Genomic DNA, 23,729 nt, shown 5'->3' on the forward strand with positions numbered 1-23,729 from the left:
CTACTTGCTCTGCCTCAACCACAGGAGAGTAAACCAGAGGAAAATGTGTCAATATACCCTACATTAGAAAAATTACATCAGAATTTCTGCAACTAAATTCCCAACCATGGTCAATTTATCATAATTATGGTATCAGTAAAGATGATTTTTAGAACCAGCTGGTTTTTAGGCAGTGAAAGTAGTTATGAATTTTTTTGGTTTTAAATAAAATCCAGTCAAAAAAAAGTGCCATACACATTCTTTGGCTTAAGTTCTCTATAAAAGAATTGTAGTCCTTCAAGGTAACTGCTATTTAAATTGCTCCTTTTATTTTTGTTGGCAGTAGTCACATCCTCATTATGGACAATTTCTACAGCTTAAGTAGTGCATTTCAGCTTTTAAAAAAAGACAGGATTCAATAAAAACAAGACTTCAAAAGTCAGACGGAAGACCCTTGATAAAAAATGCCTGGATACATACCTAGTGCCGATTACATTCCTCTCAGCATCATAGTCACTAGTCCTGCCTTTACTCTCAGCAGGCTTCAGCTTGGCCTGTAAGCCACCAGTTCCCTCTCCACACCATATTTTATTCAGATTTTTATTTTTCTCTGTGCATTGTTGTTCTCTTGTCCATTTCCTGCTCTCCGAACTGCAGTTTTTCTCTTTCGGTTGTTTTTTCTCTCTCTGGTAGGCCAGCTTCCCAGGGTAATTTCCAAACTGCACATTAGACGGACACATATCTTTGCAAGCCTCTGCTTCCTCCATCGCAAAGCTAAGAAAAAAAAAATCCCAATTTGAAAGTACACATCAAGAACTGCTGTAGTGAAGGGATAAGGATTGCTGAAAACAAGAGTAAACAGCACAAATAGCTACGGAGATTATAACATTGGATTATAACAAGGCAATTGGATAAGCAGCTGAAAAGGAAGAATATAAATGGACATAGGGAAATGGGATTAGTGTAAATAACTCCAGTTAAAGTGTGAAAACTGGCACAATGGTTCTTTGATTCAATTTACCAATTAGCAGTCAAATTCAATAAAGAAAATTACTTAGCAGGCTCAGCACTCAAAACTGTACTAAACCTAGCTTTGTCAGTTATAAAAGGGGCAACCTGCTCACCTACAGGTATCAGTTCTCCTAGGTTTTCATGCTTCAAAAATGGAGAAGTTCTGATCAAAAGTCATCTAGGAACACTGCATAATTTTCCTTGCAACATCATTAAGCTTCATAATTCAGTTCAGTCAACTGTCTGGAATCAATTCCATTCCCCAAGAGTACTGAAACCATAAAATGCATTTCCCAACAAATTTTAAGTGTACAAGTATTGCAACTTTAATTCCAACCCTTGTCAAGAACCATTTATTGAACAATACATTGATTAAGCTAAATCTCAACTTTTTACTGAATTTCTCAGAATTTTCTCACACCTGCACTGCAAGCTACAAACAGCAGTTTCTGAAGGCACTTATGGCATCAGCTTGCAGTTCATTAATTTTACCTTTCAGAAGTTGATAGTCTAACATTTATTGCTTTCTGGCTCCAGTAAATCTGAAAGTAGAAAATATGAAATTTCCTTTAAATGCAATGGATTATTACAAAAAACACTACTTTGTTAACTTATGAAGTTTCAAGTCAATACTTAAGGTTTTTCCATCTTAAACCATTACCTAAATTCAAAAAGATATTAACTGCTTTTAATTTGACTAGCTTTTTTAAAAAAAAGTAATTACAAAGTTGCATCAAATTTAGTTCAGTGCTTCTTTTAGCTGCATAAAGAAATATCATCTGGTATGGTCAATAGCACTACTCTCAACTTCCTCCCAGTACAATGTGTCTCTGCTGCCTGTAAGAATTTCTCTCTTCCTCATCCTTCCCCCCCCAAATTTTTTTTTTGATCTGTCATAGGTATCGCATTCATTTATGTAGTTAGACAAAGCACTGTTAAATTAAGCTAGGCCCAATGCTGGCTGCATTGCTCAAACCCCAGTTTGAAGCTTCTGGCCACAAAGTTATCCAAAGGGACTAAAAAGAATCATTGTCTAGATTGGAGATGTGGGCAGAGCCAAAGTTCATCAAAGCCAATACCCCCAAGATGTCTTGCTTCAGATGACCTGGAATTAGCTGTGAAGACCTGTCAGAACAAAAGACATTAAAAGACTAGACTGTAAAAAGGTGTCACTATGGGAAACCACATGGGTCCTAGCAATGCCTGCCTTTTCGTGGGATATATGGAACATTCCTTGTTCCAGTCCTACTCGGATCCCCTCCCTCGGTGGTTAACAGGGCCCTCGACCGTGTCCATCCCATTTCCCGCACTTCTGCCCTCATCCCTTCCAGAACCACGATACGGGTCCCCTTGCCCCGTTTTCTACTCCACCAACCTCCACATTCAACGGATCATCCTCTGCCATTTCCGCAACCTCCAGCTCGATGCCACCGCCAAACACATCTTCCCTTCCCCTCATTCCGAAGGGAATGTTCCCTGTGACACCCTGATCCACTCTTCCATCACCCACTCCCATGCAAACGCAGGAGATGCAACTCTTGCCCTTTCACCTCCTCCCTTTCCACCCTCAGGCCATGCGGACTCAGGATGCCACTTTTCTGCCACCTTAAACAGGCAGACAGATACTTCCGCTGTGGCCTTAGGATGCGTCACAGGCATGCTCCAAGCTGTTATCCAACAAAACGGTAGGAGTAGGAGTGATGGGGGAATCATGGCGAAAGGAGACACAGAAGTGGAGACTTCACTCAAAGTGCTCCCATGTCTCATCCGTTGCCCACAATGCTGCTGTCTCTCCCGATGGCCAAGTCTGCCCCTGCACAGAGGAGCAGTCTTTGGCCGGACCTTCAATGGCTCCAAATCCCAGAGGGCGAAGGCAGAGAATATCTCAGCAGTCGAGGCAGGGACCCGAGTAACCTGCCACTACCTCTGCTGAAGCCACAGGGGATGCACCACGTAGAAGCGGTAGGAAGAGGACAGCTGAGGTTTTATGATCACCAAGGGTATGTGACGTAATGTCATCTTTTTCATTTATTACATGCATAGTAAATGTTATAATTGTCACCACCATAGCCAAGTCTTGTCCATTCTTGAGTCCCTTTTTTGAAAGTGCCCTTTCATGTGCTTCATGAACGCCAAGATTTGATACCACCCATTGGGTACGTTTACAATGGGTGTATGCGTGGTTGAAGGACTGTTTTGTGCAGAGCAGGGGGTTGGGGACAGCTGGTGTTGGTGGTTCCAGGTGGTCTGAGTAGTTCACTATCGTCATTTTGCAAATCTCCTTCTGCAAACCTATTGGATCAGAGTGACTCTACGGCATCATGAGCAGCCATGTGTGCCGCCGCTGATGGGTTGCCCATCTCAGTCCTCGTCGTCCTCCTCATCGTTGTCTTCAATGTTGCCAGCTGATGCGGATGCTTCATGTGCGCAGTGGAGCACCTCCACCTGTAACCTTCTCTGTTGAGCGATGTTGTGGAGGATGCAACACACGACTATTATTCTGAACACCCTCGCTGGTGAGTACTGAAGGGCTCCCCCAGATCAACCCAGACACCTGAAGCGCATCTTCAGTATTCGTATGGCTTGTTCAATGACAGACCTGGTGGTGATGCGCTGTACCACTGTACTGCTGCTGTACTTCTTTGGTGGGGTTTCTCACAGGTGTCATGAGCCACGTCTGCAGGGGGTAATCGCTTGCCTCCAAAAGAGCCAGCTCTTAAATCTGTCTTGTGTGGGGAAGGGGGCTGGGATGTTGGACTCCCGCAAAATGAAGGCAACACGGCAGCTGCCAAGGATTTTGCTACACGCCTGCAGAAATCTCTTCTGGTGGTCGCAAACCAGTTGTGCACTGATGGAGTGATATCCCTTTTGGTTAATGAACAGTCCTGACTCATGTGCAGGTCCTCAGATTGTTATGTGTGCGCAATCAATTGCACCTATGGGAAGCCAGCCAGGGTGGAAACCCACTGCCCTCTCAGTCTGGCTGATGTCGTCGCAGACACAAACAAGCCTTCTGTGACCTGTCATATACACTATGTGCAGACGACTGAGAGACCCTGGTGATGTCACCCATAGCGTCCTGGAAGGATCCAGCGGCAAAGAAATTGAGGGCAGTGGTTACTTTGAGTGCGATGGGCAATGTGTGGCCACGAGGCCCAGCCAGGAGCAGCTCTGCACGAAGGAGCGTGCAGATGTCTGTGGCCACCTGCCAACTCAATCTCAGCCTGTGTAGGCACTACTTCTCAGAGGTCCATGGAGCTCAGCCTCTGCCAGTACAACCTCTCGTGTGGGTAGTGCCTCATGCGACCTCGGCCCCTCTGTTGGTAGCCTCTCTGCAGGTCCTTGTGGTGCACCTCTGTCTTGTGGAGCTGTAACCCCCAAAATTGCACACTGTGCCTGCCACGGATAATGTGCCTCCTCCTCAGATGTAATACTGAATAAATCCATTGCGCCCCCCCATCGTGTTGGTGTCAGTTTGAGGAGGTCCAAAAAGTAGATAAATTTATCTGAACACAAGAATTCTGAACGTGAACAAAGAAATCTCAGTCTAAATGCAAAGAACTCTCATCAGCATGAGGCATCAGCTTTCCACCATATATATTGATGTCTTGGACGAAGGAATAGAGAGTTGTCCATCCAAATTTGTAGATGGCACTATTGGGAGGCACAGCAAGTTGTGTAGATAGGAGTAGGGAGTTACAAAAGGACATCCAGACTAAGCAAGTGGGAAAACCTATGGCAGATGGAGTTCGCCGTGGGCAAGTGTGAGGTTAACCACTGGATCAGAGAAAGACAAAAATCAGAATATTTTCTTAACGGCGAGAGACTAGGAGCTATGGAGGGGCAAAGGGATTTAGTTGTCATTTTCAGATTGGCAGGCTGTAACTAGTGGAGTGCCACAAGGATCAGTGCTCGGACCTCAGCTATTTACAATCTATATTAATGACTTAGACGAAGGGACCGAGTGTAATGTATTTAGATTTGCAGACAATACAAAGCTAGGTGGGAAAGTAAGCTGTGAGGAGGACTGAGTCTGCAAAGGGATATACACAGGTTAGGTGAGTGAGCAAGAAGGTGGCAGATGAAGTATAATGTGGGGAAATGAGGTTATTCACTTTGGTAAGAAGAATAGAAAAACAGAATATTTTTTAAATAGTTAGAAACTATTAAATGTTGGTGTTCAGAGAGATCTGGGTGTCCTCATACAAGAAACACAAAAAGTTAGCATGGAGGTACAGCAAACAATTAGGAAAGCAAATGGCATGTTGGCTTTTATTGCAAGGGGGTTGGAGTACAAGAGTAAGGAAGTCTTTCTACAATTGTACAGGGCTTTGGTGAAACTTCACTGGAGTACTGTGTACAGTTTTGGTCTCCTTATCTAAGGAAGGATATGCTTGCCTTAGAGGCGGTGCAACAAAAGTTCACTAGATTGATTCCTGGGATGAGAGGGCTGTCTTTGAGGAGAGATCGAGTAGAATGGGTCTATACTCTGGAATTTAGAAGAATGAGAAGTGATCTCATTGAAACACAAGATTCTGAGGGGGCTTGACCGGGTAGATGCTGAGAGGTTGTTTCTACTGGCTGGAGAGTCTAGAACTAGGGGGCATAGTCTCAGGATAAGGGGTCAGAAATTTCTTCCCTCAAAAGGGTTGCAAATCTTTGGAATTCTCTACCCCACAGGGCTGTGGATGCTGAGAATATTCAAGGCCGACAGATAGATTTTTGCACTCTAGGGGAAATCAAAGGATATGGGGATCAGGCCTGAAAGTGGAGTTGAGGTCGAAGATCAATCATCTTACTGAATGCCGGAGCAGGCTTGAGGAGCTGTATGGCCTACTCCTGCTCCTATTTCTTATCATCTTATGTTGTCCAGTACGCATATCACTAAAAGCTAGTGAACAGGCACAAAAAGTAATCAAAAAGACTGATAGAATATTGGCGTTTATCTCAAGGGGGTTGGAACACAAAAAAGTGAGGAAGTGACGCTTCATTTGTACAAAGCCGCGGTCAGATTCTATCTGGAATACTGTGTTCAATTTTGAGCACTGAACCTCAGGAAAGATATACTGGCCTTGAAAGGGGTTCAATGCAGATTCACGAGAGTAATACTGTGGCCTTGAAAGGGGTACAGTGCAGATTTACCAGAATACCAGGGCTTAAAGGGTTAATTTATGACGACAGATTACATAAACTTGGCTTGGATTGACAAAAGTACATAGGCAGGCTAAGTGAGTGGGCAAAACTGTGGCAGATGGAGTTCAATGTGGGGATGTGTGAGGTCATCCACTCTGGACCCAAGAAAGATAGATCAGAAATACTCTCTAAATGGTAAGAAGCTAGGAACTGTGGAGGACACTGTTCCCTCTAAGCTGCATGCGTGCACGGCTACTCAGCAGTTTATGTGCCGCGCACGTCATCATTCCTTCCGTGCACCAAATCAGTGCTCTCTGGTGGAGATGCTGCCGAGGTGACGTCAGCTACCAATCACTTTGCAGCAAGGGCGAGAGTTAGTTAGGTTGGACAGGAGCGTTTAACTGCGGATGTCAGCGTCTACTGCGGGTCAGTGGTACAGCTGCTCAGAGACCTGTCTCCACAAATAGTATACTGTCTGATGGATATGGAGATATATATAAAGTATGTATACACACACACATATTCACTGGACAAAGAGTGTAAATGTATATAAACAAAATATATTAAAGAAATAGTGTAACAGTATATAAAGTGTAGAAGATATACTAATTTGACAAAAAGTAAAAACACACGCACACGCACCTGATTTGAGTGTCCAATCAGAAAACTCCAGCACACGAGGATTCAGTGAGGAAATGCGTTCAATTAAATGAAAACTTTTCACCTCTAGTGCGAATTGTGGAGAACTATTACTTTAGTCCAAAAACAAACATATTTAAGGCATTGGTAGCAAATAACATCGGAGGGAGTCTACGATTAGCGCAATTAACAGTTTTTGTCACCATCCTATTCGACGTTAGCTTCTGAAATAAACTACAAATGAACCCAAATTACCTGGCATATTCTAATAACTGTTTATCAATATCTATATTTCATATTTACAAATTAAGTAATTCTGAAACAGATCATGTGTAATACTGTTATGAAAGATCCTTCTACAGCTGTGCTAAAATATACTTTCCAATCACATTGGTACATTGTAACCAGAACAATGCAGTTAATTTAAACTGTTTTATACAACTGCTATCCAAAAGCCCTCAGTTGCCCCAAGGATTGTCTCTTTTTAATCTTTGTCCGTTGCCGCCCTCAGTTCAAGTTCTTCATGACCAAACTGCTCCCTGCTTTACATAGAGGCAGCCAAAACTAATGAGGCCTGCAAGATGTACAATTATAATACAATAATTTTTTTAACCCTGCTGTGGATTCAATGTGGGGGTGGGGGAGCTTTAATTGAACTGTTCCCTATCCGCAAATTCATACTGACTGATTTAACAGCTATTTTGAATTTCTGACTCAATTTAAAAATTCTCATTCAAACAGTAATAAATTGTGTGCAGTCATTAAGCTGATTTAACAAAAAGCTGATGGGAACGATTCCAATCAGATATATTTTATTAAAAATGTAACAAGACTGGTCTGCTCAATCCTAGTGCAACTTAAGAAACCCATTTCATAAATTATATAAATTTATCAGCCAATATAACAACATTAAATTGTTACAATTATCTATTATTTTGCACATTTGTTATATACCCTGAATAATGTTTTGTAAAAAGATATTCTATTCAAAGTTGTGTTTTTTTTTAAAAACGGTGGCGCACTCAGCCTTTGTATCGGTGCACAAACACATTCATTCCGCACATGGCTAAAAAAAATTAGAGGGAACATTGGTGGAGGAGCAGAGAGATTTACAGGTCCATGTACAGAAATCACTAAAAGCTAGTGGACAGGTATAAAAAAGGCATATGGAATGTTAGCCTTTATCTCAAGGGGGCTGGAATACAAAAAGGGGTGAAAGTTATGCTACCGATGTATAAAGCTGTGGTCACGCTGCATCTGGAGTACTGCGTTCAGTTCTGGGCAACACACCTCAGGAAAGATATATTGGCCTTGGAGGGGGGTGCAGCACAGATTCACCAGAATGATACCGAGGCTAAAAGGGTTAAATTATAAGGATGGGTTGCACAGACGAGGCTTGTATTCCCTTGAGTATAGAAGATTACAGTGATCTAATTGAGGTGTTTAAGGTGATTAATGGATTTGATTAATGGAATAGAGAGAAACTGTTTCCTCTGATGAGAGTTCCAGAACAAGGGGACATAACCTTAAAATTAGAGCTAAGCCATTCAGGGGTGATGTCAGAAAGCACTTCTTCACAAAGAATAGTAGAAATCTGGAACTCACCCCCAAAAGCTGTTGAGGCTAGGTCATTTGAAAATTTCAAAATGGAGATTGATAGATTTTTGTTAGTTAAGGATATTAAGGGATATGGAACGAAGGCAGGTAGAAGGAGTCAAGGTACAGATCAGCCATGATCTAACTGAATGGCAGAACATGCTCAAGGGGCTGAATAGCCTACTCCTGTTACTATTTTCCTATGATCTCTGTTTAAGCCACTCAAAACCCAGTACAACTAGGTAGAGCATGCATGGCACATGCTCCACCCATTTGTACCAAATTTTGCAATAGGGTCCTACAACTGATGTTAGGACCCCGATTTTCATATGCAAGACACCAAACGCCTATTTCGGGCAGGCGCTTTGGACACCTAAAAGGCACCTGCTTCCAATATGGCAGAAGCTTGCAGTGCAGATTGGGCATGGGAGATCGCTCGTCCAAAATTTGCAGGCTCAGCGACCATTTACTGTCCCACAACGGGCAACGGTAAGTTGACAATTTCCCCCACTTAAAAACTTATTCTATCAGAATCTTTCATTACAAAAAAGCAGCCAAATGAACTATAATTTACTACAAAGAAAAATCAAAAGAACGTGTAAAACATCTTTCACGTCCTCAACGTCCCAAAGCACTTCAAGCCAAATTATTTTTGAAGTGTAGTCACTGCTATAATGAAAATGTGGCAGCCAATCTGCGCACAGCAATGTCCAACAGTAGTGAGATAAATAACTAGTAAATCTGTTTTTTCATTTGATTTTGGTTAACAAATAAATGTTGGCAAAGATAACAGGACCAAAAGCACAAAGAACAGAAAAATGCTGAAAATACTCAGGAGTTCAGGCAACAACTATGGAAAGAGATATATATCTCATATTTGCAACATGGCAGCCTCCCTCCTCAGTTTGGTCATCTAATTTCTTTCCAACTTTTCTCTGCATCTGGCCGCACAATCAAACTTATTTTATACAATTTATCAGAACCACTGATAGTGATTGAGAATATCCAGCATTTAAAGCACGAAATTACAGTATTTGCCAACTGCATTGGGCAGAAGAACAAAGTCATTCAAAAATCTTCACAGCCAAAAGAGGACCATGACAGGTATTGGAGAGCAAGAAAAAAGGGAGGTGCGCGCAGGAAGCAGCAACTGGGAGTTAGTAATGGCATAGGCACTCAGAGGGAGTGGCAGTGGGGGTGAAGGACAGAGGCAACAGATACAAAATACAATTTTCCATGCTCAGAAGCTGGTGGCACAATCTCAAACGGAGCTGGGAGGCCTTAGAGTTAACTATGTAGTTAAACAGGAGGGGAGGGGAGTCTTTCCCATGATCTTGCACTGTTTTAATATAAACTTATGTAATATTTAACAAATCTCCCCACTGCATGAGAGACCTGTGCCATGAATCCTAGAATACCATGCAATAAAAACCAATTTAACTTAATCACCATTGAGTTAGGTGCCCTAATAACAATTGTGCATTACACCTGTAATAAAATAGCATTTTTCTGAATCACCACGATCAACACCACAGAAATCCACTAAATATGAAAACAAAGTTGTGCGTTTAGCATGTGTCCATTATACTTCAGGCATCACACTTCATATGTAAAGTATTGTCAGTTTGCACCGATTTCTTCATATGAATTTGAACAAGTGACAGATCACAACTAGGAGGTATCCCACGTACCAATTGAAGGCAGGAAAAGTGGGTCGACAAACTTAAAATTGAAAAACTACAAAGAGCATATGAAAATAACCAATGCAATGACCAGTATGCAGAGTCCACCAATAAAAAAGGCAAACTAATTAAAAATCTAAATATTTTTTGAAAACATTTTTGTCTGCTTCTTTATTTCTCACCAAGGTGAAAGTCTTACTGGAAGTAAGGTTTGTAATACTACATAAATAAAACTACAACATTTAGAAGAAAATAATTAAGGTGACCTATACAATGCCCCTATGTTTGAAATGCAAATGTTTTCAGTTGGAGATCTGTCCCAGTCTGAGATGCTGGAGGAGAGTACAGAAGACTTTTCAGATGATATCTCACTGCCAGCTCAAAAGGAAGCCTCCCCACAAGGTTGCATGCTACAACTCCCAACATGCACCAACGTGACTGTGTTGTGGCATGTGGAAGAAACTTACTTCAGAATCTAATGAACACAAACACATTTTAAAGCTGGAGGGTGGGGTGGGGCAGAAAGGAAAGGAAATATTTTTTAAGACTTCATTTTTTTAATGTAGCAAACTGGCTATTCACAGATCAGAACTGTAAGCCCCAATTCTTCCCTAGTGCAGCAATGACAGGAATGACCAACACACAGTCAGGAATGCCTTTATTTCCCACAATTAAAAACATTAAAAGACAACTTTTTTGTACAAAACCTGAAAACAAAGGAAAGCATGAACATTTAGGCTCCAAGTTAACCATATTCAAGTTGAAGTATGTAACTACAGGCAATTCAGGCATCAATTTAACTACAGCATGCAAGGGGAACAAAATGCAGGGGTAAGGAAACACTATTTTCCAGGAACAAAAAAAAAATCAATTGCTTACTTCATGGTCTAGACTTCTTTCCAAATTCATTCAGTGGTGAGATACACCTTCCCCATCCCAACATCCCATCTACATAGCCTCCAACTCATCATAAGCCATGCCATTAGATAGAAAGTACATCTTCACTGATACACGTTTACCTTTTCAAAGCAGTAACTGTCCAATTCTGAATTCTCCTTTGTCATGCGCTTGCATTTCTGATGTAATTTTCTTTCTACAATTTAAAAATATTCTTTAGCAACATTGATTGAAATTTTTTACCACTATTACAGATGATAGAATCAGACTACAAGAAAGTGTTTTTCATACCACTGCTACATAAAAAAGTTAGTCTACTACTTTAGCACCATATCAATGTTCTTATATTTGTATTATTCAAATACTCAATTCATTTTGAACTTGATTCCCATAAATTAATCTGCTGCATGCTTTTTGCAATGCCTCTAAATTCTTACAAAAAGCAAAAGGAAGACACGGCACAGGTTCCTTTTATGCAAACTAGCCTTGTTGTTATGGTACTGGACTGGCTACCCAATGGCTGGGAATTCAAATACCACCATGGCAAGTTGTGAAATTGAATTCAATCAACCTGGTAATTTGCGGGCAAGCACCAGAAAATGACCCTGAAAGCTACTAGATTAAACCCAACTGGTTCATTATTGTTCTTCAGGGAAGGGAACCTGCCACCCTTACCCAGTCTGGCCTACATGCAACTCCAGTTTCATATAGTCACGGTAATTAGGGTCAGGCAACAAATACTGCCTTGCTAGTCTCGCCCACATCTCAAAGAAATAAATACAAACTAAGGTCCATGGCTCAAATCCAGCCCAGATTTTATGGGATGAAAGTTTCCCCACTGCTAAAGGTCCTGGGTGAAATGGGTTTGGACAGTTTCAATCCAGTTTCTTCCAGGCATGGGTCCACAAACACTAGCTTGGCACAAATTAGTAATTTCACTGAGAAGCCATTTTTATGATATGGGGTGGAAAGGGGGAGGAAGAGAAGATTGGTTTCTTACTCATCTGGGGTTAAAGCATATTGTTGGGGCACACAGACAAAACTTTACTCTGGATCTTGATAAGTAATACTGCACCAGAGTGCTTGATACAAATTGAGTGCCAAAATTGTACCATTAACAGCATAATATATCACCAGAATTTTTTTTAAAAATAAACAAAAAAGGCTTCTCCAACAGCTACAAGGATTCTGGATCAGTTTAGTTGGTCTATTTCCTAACACAAACCTGCCCATCATTTGCCACACTCACCCAGAGGCACAAGTACTGCTGAAAAGAAATAGGAATCTAATGCTGATACAAGAGTATTCAAATTTTTGAACCAGTGTAGCAGTTCTGTGCATCACAAGTAAAATTGTCCACATATGATCAAATCATTTAAGACATATAGAATCATGATTAAATATTAAGGATGTATGATGAGTACACCTCCACTAATTGTTAAGGAGTTGCCACACTTCAGATTGTTGACTTTCAGAAGCACTCTGATGCATTGCACAACACAGATTCTGGAGAGAAAATTTAGGCCGAATGTATTGGATTACAGGTATGTATATGAAAATGGGTTAGGAATGGAAGAGTAAGGCTGGGAGAAAGTGACAGGAAGAGGAAAGGGAGCCCAAAAAGTGTAGTCAGGAGGCAGTCAGGATAAGAACTCTTTTTTTCTTCAATCTAGAGTAAGATCAATCTTCTAAAGATGTTTCTGAAAGAATTAAGAGGATTATTGAAAAATGCCTGGACCATGGCACTACATGAAGAGCCAGTGAGCACAGTAGACAAATGGCAGTAGTTGGAGTCTCAATGATAAGGGTGGTAAAATGTGCATGTCTGTGGGTGCAACTTGGGAGCCCAGGATGGTACACTGCCTCCTTGGTGTCAGAATGAAGATCAAAGAACTTGTGAACAGAATTTTGGGAAGGACAGATAAGCAGCTAGTGGTCCTGAAGAAGGGATCTTACACAAGGAATATAAAGAGCGGGCAAGAAAGCTTAAAAAAAAACATCCAAGCTAGCATTTTCAAAAATACTACCTGTGCTACATACAATTGAGCTGCTGAACATGTAGTTGCAAGAGTGGGGATGGTTTCAAGTTTGTGGGCCATTGGGATCAGTTAGAGCAATGCCCATGTACATTCCAAAGCAAATTTGCAGAAAGCTTCTCCCCATCTGACTTCTCATTTGTCCCAATGGTACAAAAATACCTATTTTGGTGCACAGTTTTGGTCTCTATCTAAGGAAGGATATACTTGCCCTAGAGGCGGTGCAATGAAGGTTCACTAGATTGATTCCTGGGATGAGAGGGTTGTCCTATGAGAGATTAAGTAGAATGGGCCTATACTCTCTGGAGTTTAGAAGAATGAGGGGTGATCTCATTGGAACAAAATTCTGAGGGGGCTAGGCAGGGCCGATACGGAGGGATTGTTTTCCCTAGCTGGAGAGTCTAGAACTAGGGGCATAGTCTCAGGACAAGGTGGAGATGAGGAGGGATTTCGTCACTCAAAGGGTTGTGAATCTTTGGAATCCTCCAACCTAAAGGGCTGTGGATGCTGAGTATATGCAAGGCTGAGATAGATTGATTTTTGGACTCTAGGGGAATCATGGGATATGGGGATCGGGCTGGAAAATGGAGTTGAGGTCGAAGATCAGCCACGATCTTAATCAAATGGCGCAGCAGGCTCAAGGAGCCGTATGGCCTACTCCTGCTCCTATTTCTTATGTTCTTATTTGATAAAATTTTTAAAAATATTTTAACAGACCTGCCACATCCAGTTTATTTTCTTCATTCTCTTTCTTTTGCTCATTGTCAACTTCAGGGTCTTCAGTGGCCATCTGGATAGTGGTCCTTAATAATTGTCATGAATGATTTAAAATGCAAAAAATTCTAGTTTAAGGTAAAAACAGGTAGTATTGGCACAATTAAAATGATCAAAGTTACACAGCAATCTCACAGGTTTTTACATCTTCAAATCCCAATGAATTACTCTGAAATCTTGTATTCATGTTAAAATTGAGCCAAAGAACAAATCAGACCAGAGACAAAGTAAGACTCCACACGACTCAGGTGCTCAGGAGAATTTACGATGGCAAGTTTCCTGTGTATGTTACTATGAACCACAAGAATATATAAACACTCAAATACTGAAAGAAATAATTTCACAAGTCATTTCCTTCCAGAAATGGATCACTGCAGTACTCAAATCTAATTGTTCAGACAAGAGGCAAAACCCATCTGATGCAAGGCAAAAGCAAACCTTCTAATTTTTTTTTAAAAACACAACACTGCTCTGCAATTCACAAATTTAATGCATGCCAAATAAAATATTTCATGAGTTAATGGTAAATTTATATCACACAAAGCTCAATTCTTCTTGGATCTCTGGTATTTTATTCCTTTACGGAGTCATTTGTGCTCCGTGCACTCCTTTGCTTCTTGGAGACAGCTTGTTCCCAGGGCTTTGCTAATGCTAATAAAGCCAACTGATTGGAGATATGCAAAACAAAACAAGCCCATCAATAACTTGCTAACACAATTTTCCTCTTTACCCTACCCAGACATGACTGGCCTCAGTTCAACATTTCTTTAATGTCATGGCCAAAATGAGGAACTCACAAAGAAATCGTGACATAGCAGTGAAGCGCCTCCTTAAAACACTATTTGATGTAGGCATAGTTACAAACAAAAGGAGAGCAGCTCCAGTCAAAATTGGCCTTCAGTTGAAAGTCCTAGGTTCTAACTCCTAGTTAGAAGTTGTCAGACTCTCTCAAGACATTCTTCTCCCATCTCCTCAAGCCAGACATCATCCACAGCAGAAAGAGTAGTTGAGATTTATGGTCCCAAGCTTTTGCGAAAGACACTCAAACTAGCAAATCTTTCCAATTTAGGGAAGCACCTGGCTTTTACTCAACACCTACCATCATGGGACTGATGAGGTATATGTGGAATTGTACACGTCAACCTAAATCAATGGTACAGCAGACTAGTGCTAAAATATATTTTTCAGTCATAATATATTCATAAAATAAGGGATCTTACTTTGAATTCTGCAGCATTTTTTCTGTGTATAATGCACCAATAATGCATTTATCAAGAGGAAGAGCCTCCACTCCAATTTCTGCATCCACAGGTGTAGGGACCTGCATAAAAGTTTCCAAGAACAAAGTTTTAACAAACAAAGTCAAGCAACAGTTTCCATGTGACACAGCAATATACGTGTACTTCCTTCAATCTAGTATGCTGCATTAACTACTACTCACAGTGCAGTTTTCTCTATACTAGGAGATAAAATGCAGATTGGGTAACCACTTTACTGAACATCTCTATTCTATGTGCAAGCATCTGGGATAATGTAAAGGTTCTGCTCTTGACCGTCAAACTGGTTCAAATATGCTAATCAAACTCGGAAATCACCCTTTGGGTGTAAATGATACCCACAATTCACTTTGGAACAGACAGGTCAGAAACAGATAAACATACAATGTTGCAAGATAAATACACATCTTTAATGTCTGCATTGAATTTGCTGGTGATCCCTGGGCAAAGCAACAAGAATATAGGATATATAAGACCCAGGCTTAGGGACTGCTGGAAGAGTAAGAAAATGAGGATGAGGAGATTCAACACAGAACATCTCCAGGAACTTTTAGTACAAAACTCTATGTGTATACTATTTATTGGAGGGTTGCTGTTCTAAAGTTCAGGAGTTTAGCAGCTAGTTGTTGTGCTATTCAGTTTGTTCTGATCTGTTAAAATTATTTTTTGATTCATTCTTGAGATATGGCCATTGCTGGCAATGCCAGCATTTACTGTCCATCCCTAGTTGCCCTGAGTGGGTGGTGGTGGTGGGCTACCTTCTTACAACTGAGTGGCTAGGTAGGGGGGCAGTTAATAGTGAACCATGTGGAGTGGGACTGGAGTCGCATACAGGCCAGACTGTGTAAGGGCAGCAGGTTTCCTTCCCTAAAGGAGATTAGTGAACCAGTTGGATTTTTGCGAAAATCCGACAGCTTTTTTAAATTTTAAACACAAAAAAAAACGATACCAGCCTTTTATTTCCAGATATTCAAATTCTCAAACTGCTATGGTGGGATATGTACTTGCGTTATCTGGGTTATTAGTCCAGGCCTCTAGATTACTAGCTCCGTAACATAGCCACTGCACTACCATACCCAATTATAAATCTAGTAATTCAATTTGGAGCCCACAATTAACTTCAGTGTCAAAAGTTGATATTGCAAAACAACTAGGAGCAAAGTAAGAGTGCAGGGTGTACTGGCGAGAGAGTCCCAAGATTACAAGATCTCTAATAGTGCAAGACCCTGAAGTGCCAACTTGCACAGGCACAGTCTTGTGACATCCTTAATTCTCTCACTCTAATAAGCTACCTATTTCAGCCATAATGCAACAGAAGGCAAGTGGAGACCAGTTTCCTTTGCAGGATATAAAAAATCCAAACTAGAAAATTATTCCCTCGATAACTCTCCCACAACACTGCTAGCCGGTTCAGAACAGCTTTTGGAGGCCTGGGAACAGATCACTTCAATATAGTGAAATATAGCAAACCAAATGGCAGAGAAATGGTGAAACCTCAGGAGTAGTAATCTCATTTTTAAAAAAAATTACAGCAATTTGAAGGTTTAACAACCAGAAAAATTAGATACCTGACAGAATAGACAGATGATGGAGTCAGAGTTTATATATTGCACTTTTAGGCATGTCCCACAAAAAACATGCTCACATTGCAGCAAGTATGGAAGATGTTCTGGAGTTGCACTGGGCGATTCTGTAAATGAAAACATACCTTAAACATGGTTTCATTTTCTCTAACAAATAGCTTACTGAATAGAATAGAAGAAAGAAAAATTATCACCCAGTTGATTTAAGATTAAGGTAACAATTCATTGTTTCACAATGTCAGGGGTATCCTTGTACACAAAGCACAGAAAGTTAACATGCAGGTACAGCAAGCAATTAGGAAGGCAAATGGTATGTAGGCCTTTATTGCAAGGAGGTTGAAGTACAAGAGTAAGAAGTCTTGCTGCAATTGTACAGGGCATTGGTGAGACCTCACTTGAGACCAAAACTGTACACAGTACTCTCTTACCTAAGGGAGGATATACTTGCCTTAGAGGCAGTGCAATGAAGGTGCACTAGATTGACTCCTGGGACGAGAAGGTTGTCTTAGGAGGAGAGATTGAGTAGAATGGGCCTATACTCTCTAGAGTTTAGAAGAATGAGAGGTGATCTCAGTGAAACATATAAAGATGCTGAGAGGCTGTTTCCCCTGGCTGGAGTGTCTAGAACTAGGGGCCATAGTGTCAGGATATGGGGTCGGCCATTTAGGACTTGGATGAGGAGGAATTTCTTCACTCAGAGGGTTGTGAATCTTTGGAATTCCCTACCCCAGGGGGCTGTAGATGCTCAGTCGTTGAGTAGATTCTCAAGACTGAGACTGATAGATTTTTGGACTCTAAAGGAATCAAGGGATATGGTGATCAGGCGGGAAAGTGGAGTTGAGATCGAGGATCAGCCATGATCTTATTAAATGGCGGAGAAGGCTCGAGGGGCCGTATGGCCTACTCATGCTCCTTTTTCTTATGTAGGAAGAGTAACTCATTTTCAACAGTTCCTGCACCCCGCCCCCCCCCAACCTCTACTCCCATCATCACATTTAGAATTTAATCAAAAATATGCCACTAGACAATGTTATTAAACAAAAATAGTCAATCATTATTTTTAAAAATACTGAAACTTCAGCGTAATGACAAAGTTTAAGTGCACATTACCATATATAATAAAAAGTTAGATTTAGTACCATTGGTACACACTACCTTTGTAGTTCAGTGTCCACAGAGTTATGCCATTATGCTCACACAGCAAAAAAAAGTTAACCGGAGACAGTATTCTTTTCAGAATTTAACATTACAACTCCTTTCCACTCTCTTCCCCCTCTCCTCCCCTCCGTCCCCCCACCCCAGTGACCCTACTCAACTTGGTTGTATGTAGGGGACTTGATTCTTGATCTGTGACTGGAATGGATAACATTGAGACAGTAAGTGCATAACAAAATAAATCACTCACATTTAAAAAGGAGCTTTTACAGTACATGCCAGAAGCCCAAAAGAAGCACTCTTCCTAACATATACTACAGACCCACCGCCGGTCTTTCTCTGAACTGGTGTCCATGTAGTAGTTTGGAGATATTAGTTAGTTTCCAGCTGGGCAGTGCAGCAAGTACGCACTGGTCCATTCATTCAGATGGTGAGATCTCGAACGCGGAGCTTTCAAACGAGTAAGGCAAATGGTAAAGCAACTTTCGGATTTCCATGTTTGACTGTGAATGCCGGAACTTGCTCTTCCATTTGCCCTGAAATAACAGTGAACCCTGTTTGTCTTGCCGTTAGTTCATGAGCAATTTCCAGGCCAATAAAAAGACTAATAGAATTTTGGGTTTTATGAAGTCGGGATATTGGCCCGAAATTTCTTGCATCACACCTACACAGAAATTATGTCGAAATTTATGCCAGTTTCTTGCTGATGGATATTTACGTTGAAACTTCCCGAGAATCACATGAGCATTCCTTGGAACATAAAAACCGACGTAAAACAAGCGGAAATCAGCATAACCAAATCGGGTCCCAAAGAAAACACAGAATATACACCAACTTCCTTCTTTGAGCCCCTTTTTAATTTTCATAACATCAGTAAGATTAAAGTCTGAAGCCATCAAAACACCATTTATGCACATTAAGCGCAACATGTTTAAGAAAAACTTCTAGAATTGCCTTTTCCTTTTTTTTAACGTAACAGATTCTGATGGCATAAAAAAAATTCATTGCAATTGCCTCAGTAAGGAGAAATTTTAAAAAACACTAAAATCATTGCTATGAAACACCAGAAATAGTGACTTTGGGCCCTGCTGCACCTAAAATTTTGGAAGTAAATTTACACCCGTTCGCATAAATGGTGGAAACTTGCGCTCTTTGCTTCCTGCGGAGGTGCAGCTATGTTAATATGCCATGTGAGGTATCAGCAGATGTAACTCGGGGGTGGCACAAATGATCGATGAAATCTGCACGCAGCAATGTTTCAGCATAAATCAGAGACGCACAAATTTCCTCACATCATGCCAAAACTTACCAGGATCACTGAACACAAGAGTAAAGAGATGAAATATATTTGTACAAAATGTTGGTTAGACCAGGTAGAGAACTGGGTGCAGATTTGGATACCCCATATATTAAAAGGACATTAAAGCCACGGAATGCATAAAATCACAAGGATTATGCCAGGAATGGGAAACAATTGTTATGAGAGATATTTGGACTATAACCGCTGCAGCAGTAAAAGGAAAAGAGGAGATATAATACAAGATTTTTAAAATTATGATGAGTTTTGATAGTGAATAGGAAATACTATTTCCTCTGGTTGGGGAGTCAGTCACAAGGACCCTCTATTTAAAATTTTCAGTAATGGAAACATTTCTTTACACACAGGTTTGTTGAAGCATGTGGAGTGCTTTGCCACAGGAAGTGGTTGAGGCAGAGGACGCTTTTTTTTTAAAAAGGGAAAATTAGGTAAACATTTGAAATAGAGAATGATTCCGGGCATCACTTTTCAAAATTTTTGATTATCTGGCCTAGACAGAATTTTAGGTAATTTATATCAAGATGTCGCTATTAAGTTAAATTCAACACACATGGTGTTATATTGCCACAAGCTATCTGGGAAAGTATATGTGTCTCAGTAGCTAAGACTAGACAAAGTGGCTAGAAGAATGGTGTTTCTCTCACGCCATGTCAGTTTGAGACAATAGATTCACTAATACACTCGTGACATTCACACAATGTTGAAATGGCCTTATTCGTTTTGAGCCAGCAAGAGATAGCGCCAAAGGACCCACATCCAAGAGGGCAGTATGGAGGCACTCCACAACATGGAGAACTGAGGGAGGGTCAGAGGTTAAATCTTCTTAGCTCGACAGGAACAGGACCTCCAACCAACGCTATATACCAGATACATCGACGACATTTTCTTCCTATGGACCCACGGCGAAGAATCACTGAAGAGACTACACGATAACATCAACAAGTTCCATCCCACCATCAAACTCACCATGGACTACTCCTCAGAATCGGTTTCTTTCTTGGACACACAAATCTCCATTAAAGACGGGCACCTCAGCACCTCACTCTACCGCAAGCCCACGGACAACATCACGATGCTCCACTTTTCCAGCTTCCACCCCAACCACGTCAAAGAGGCGTAGGGCCTGTCCCTATGGACAGGCCCTACGAATACACAGGATCTGCTCAGACGAGGAGGAACGCGATGGACACCTACAGACGCTGAAAGATGCCCTCGTAAGAACGGGATATGATGCTCGACTTGTCGATCGACAGTTCCAACGGGCCACAGCGAAGAATCGCATAGACCTCCTCAGAAGACAAACACGGGACGCAACCAACAAAGTACCCTTCGTCGTCCAGTACTTCCCCGGAGCGGAGAAACTACACCATGTTCTCCGCAGCCTTCAACATGTCATCGATGACGACGAACACCTCGCTAAGGCCATCCCCACGCCTCCACTACTCGCCTTTAAACAGCCACCCAACCTCAAACAGACCATCGTTCGCAGCAAGTTACCCAGTTTTCAGGAGAACAGCGTCCACGACACCACACAACCCTGCCACGGCAACCTCTGCAAGACATGCCAGATCATCGACACGGATACCACCATCACACGAGAGGACACCACCCACCAGGTACATGGTTCATACTCCTGTGACTCAGCCAACGTTGTCTACCTCATACGTTGCAGGAAAGGATGCCCCGGAGCATGGTACATTGGCGAGACCATGCAGACACTGCGACAACGGATGAACGGACACCGCGCAACAATCGCCAGACAGGAGGGTTCCCTCCCAGTCGGGGAACACTTTAGCAGTCAAGGGCATTCAGCCACCGATCTTCGGGTAAGCGTTCTCCAAGGCGGCCTTCGAGACACATGACAACGCAAAATCGTCGAGCAGAAGTTGATAGCCAAGTTCCGCACCCATGAGGACGGCCTCAACCGGGATCTTGGGTTCATGCCACGCTACAAAAAACCCCACCAGCAAAAGGGGGGAAAAAAATTATGTTTTTAATATTCTCTCTCTCTCTCTGCCATTTGGGTTTCTTTCTGTCTGTCTGTGTAATTGACACAATGTATATCCAGTGTACTGGGACGTGCTGTTCTCCGTGACTGGCCTGTTTGAATAACAACGACACCTTTTGATTGGTGTGATGCTGTCCCAGCCTAGTATAAGATATGCGATTTGAGAACCTTTTCACTCATTCACCTGACGAAGGGGATAATCTCCGAAAGCTTGTGATTTTAAAATAAATTTGTTGGACTATAACCTGGTGTTGTAAGATTCCTTACATTTATCCCTCAAGCAACATCACATCATCATCAACTTGCTTTTACATAGCACCTTTAATGTAGTAAAACGTCCCAAGGCGCTTCACAGGAGCATCATCAAAATTTGACATCGAGCCACATATGGAGATATTAGGTTAGGTGACCAAAAGCTTGGTCAAAGAGGTAGGTTTCAAGCAGCGTATTAAAAGGTCGGGGGGGGGGGGGGGGGGGCAGAGGTTTAGGGAGAGAATTCCAGAGCTTAAGGCCTAGGCAGCTGAAGGCACAGCCACCAATCGTGGAGGAATTAAAATCAGGGATGCGCAAGAGGCCAGAATTGAAGGAGCGCAGAGATCACCAAGGGTTGTCGGGATGGAAGAGGTTACAGAGGTAGGGAGGGATTTGAAAACTAGGATGAGAATTTTTTTTTAAATCGAGGCGTGTCAGAATGGGAACCAATGTCGGTCAGTGAGCACAACGCTGATGGGTGAACAGGACTTGGTGCGAGTTAGGATACGGGCAACAGAGTTTTGGATGAGCTCAAGTTTATGGAGGGTGGAAGATGGGAGGCCAGCCAGGAGAGCTTTGGAATAGTCAAGTCTTGAGGTGACAAAGGCATTGTTAAGGGTTTCAGCAGATGAGTTGAGGCGGGGCGAAGACACGTGATGTTACAGAGGTGGAAGTAGGCAGTCTTGGTGATGGAGCAGATGTGGTCGGATGCTGACCTTCGGGTCAAATAGAACACTAAAGTTGTGAACGGTCTGGTTCAGCCTCAGACAGTGGCCAGGGAGAAGGATGGAGTCGGTGGCTAGGGAACAGAGTTTGTGGTGGGGACCGAAGAACAATGGCTTCGGTCTTCCCAATATTTAGTTGGAAGAAATTTCCACTCATCCGGTACTGAATGTCAGACCTGCAGTGAGACAAATTAGAAACAGTGAGGGGTCGAGAGGTGGTGGTGAGGTAGAGCTGGGTGACATGAGCGTATATGTGGAACCTGACGTCGTGTTCACAGATGTCACCACCAAGGGGCAGCATGTAGAAGAGAAATAGGAGAGGGGCCCCCAAGGATAGATCGTTGGGGGAGTCAAGACGTAACAGTGTAGGAGCTGGAAGGTAACCCATTGCAGGTAATTCTCTGACTACAACTGGATAAATAAGAATGGAACCAGGCAAGGGTAGACCCACATAGCTGCACGATGGAGGGGAGATGTTGGTGGAGGCTGGTGTGGTCAACCGTGTCAAAGATTGCAGGCAGGACAAGAAGGATGAGGAGGGAGTTTACCACAGTCAGTTAGACACATTTCAAAGTCACAAATGACATCCTAAGTAAAAAAAATTATCTGGTCAGTGTCATGTTGCTGTTTGTGGGCCCTTGCTATGCACAAATTGGCAGCCACATTTCCTACATTACAACAGTGACTACACTTCAAATGTAAGTTCTTTCATTATCCTGATGATTATAGACCCAAAACACCACCACCTGACTTTTTACAATACAGGTGCTGTCTAACCAGCTGTGTTTTTCCAGCATTTTGTTTCTATTTCAGATTTATAATTTATCCTTTTTTTTACTACTCCTTAACTGTCATTATTGCTGGCACATTCCTTAATATTGCATTGTTATTCTATCACCTCCTTATAAAAGCAAAACTGGCAGAATAGCATATCATCTATCTCTCTAAATAGCATAGTCCAGTTGTGATCCCATCCACCTTGGTATTCAGTACCCAGCAATGGCAAACCATAATAATCTTCTTACTCCAGGTAACCAACTGGATAAGGGAAGAGGTGTGAAATACCGAGACTTAGCTCAGGTAAAATGGGGGATACTTGAGAAAATGCAAAGAACAACATTTAACCAGCGCACCCTGACCTAACCGGGTAAGGCTTCCGTTTGACAGTCCCCACCTCTCCCCGGCCCGTTGTTCACTTTTCTTCGGCAGAAGAGATCGCAGAAAATCAATCCCTTTAACAGTCACAACCACACACTGATCTGATCCAAGCTGCCGACTTCTATACTCACCGGGGAGCTCGAATGGCCTCTGACATCGCGAGCAAGCGATCCTCGCCGCTCCTCCACCTCCCTCCGCCATTTTACACCTGCCTCGTGATGTACACGGTTCCCGCCTGTTCACTCCAACACAGGCAGGAAATACATCACCGTCTCTTCCGGACTTGCGCATATTAATGCTTGAAGGCCGCAGTGTAATGAAGAGGCATTCTGTTTTAACAGCGGTTGAAGATTCTCTTTGTTACATGCGTCTAGTCACTGTATGTGGAAGTAAAATTATCCAACACCAATGAGTGTTAACTATTAATATCACCTGATTTTTGTATGGGACAGAAAGTAGAAACACTTTCAACTCATAGTATTATAGCAGGTACAGCGCAGGAGAGG

At 42.0% G+C, this 23,729-nt stretch overlaps 1 protein-coding gene across 1 annotated transcript; it reads right to left on the reverse strand.

The window, feature by feature from the left end:
* Positions 1-286: 286 nt before the first annotated feature.
* LOC137322497 (uncharacterized) lies at positions 287-23,429 on the reverse strand. Its single transcript, XM_067985416.1, has 7 exons — positions 23,355-23,429; positions 16,593-16,714; positions 14,968-15,068; positions 13,691-13,776; positions 11,060-11,133; positions 1,483-1,532; positions 287-753 (listed from the first exon to the last, which is right to left on the reverse strand). Exons 1-7 carry the CDS (start codon positions 23,422-23,424, stop codon positions 378-380), a joined length of 879 nt encoding a protein of 292 aa, XP_067841517.1. The 5' UTR covers positions 23,425-23,429; the 3' UTR covers positions 287-377.
* Between the last annotated feature and the right edge of the window lie 300 nt (positions 23,430-23,729).

The sequence above is a fragment of the Heptranchias perlo genome, chromosome 6 (genome assembly GCF_035084215.1).
Source record: "Heptranchias perlo isolate sHepPer1 chromosome 6, sHepPer1.hap1, whole genome shotgun sequence".
In the NCBI taxonomy this organism is placed as follows: Eukaryota; Metazoa; Chordata; class Chondrichthyes; order Hexanchiformes; family Hexanchidae; genus Heptranchias; species Heptranchias perlo.

What these genes read in the sequence shown, in the direction of transcription:
- LOC137322497 (XM_067985416.1), bottom strand. Translation starts at nt 23,424, where the DNA reads ATGGCGGAGGGAGGTGGAGGAGCGGCGAGGATCGCTTGCTCGCGATGT. An exon ending in AAATAAACTGGATGTGGCAG is followed by an intron (nt 11,134 to 13,690) that starts GTCTGTTAAAAT and finishes TTTAAATTGTAG; the next exon opens with AAAGAAAATTACATCAGAAA. An exon ending in AGACTATCAACTTCTGAAAG is followed by an intron (nt 754 to 1,482) that starts GTAAAATTAATG and finishes TTTTTTTCTTAG; the next exon opens with CTTTGCGATGGAGGAAGCAG.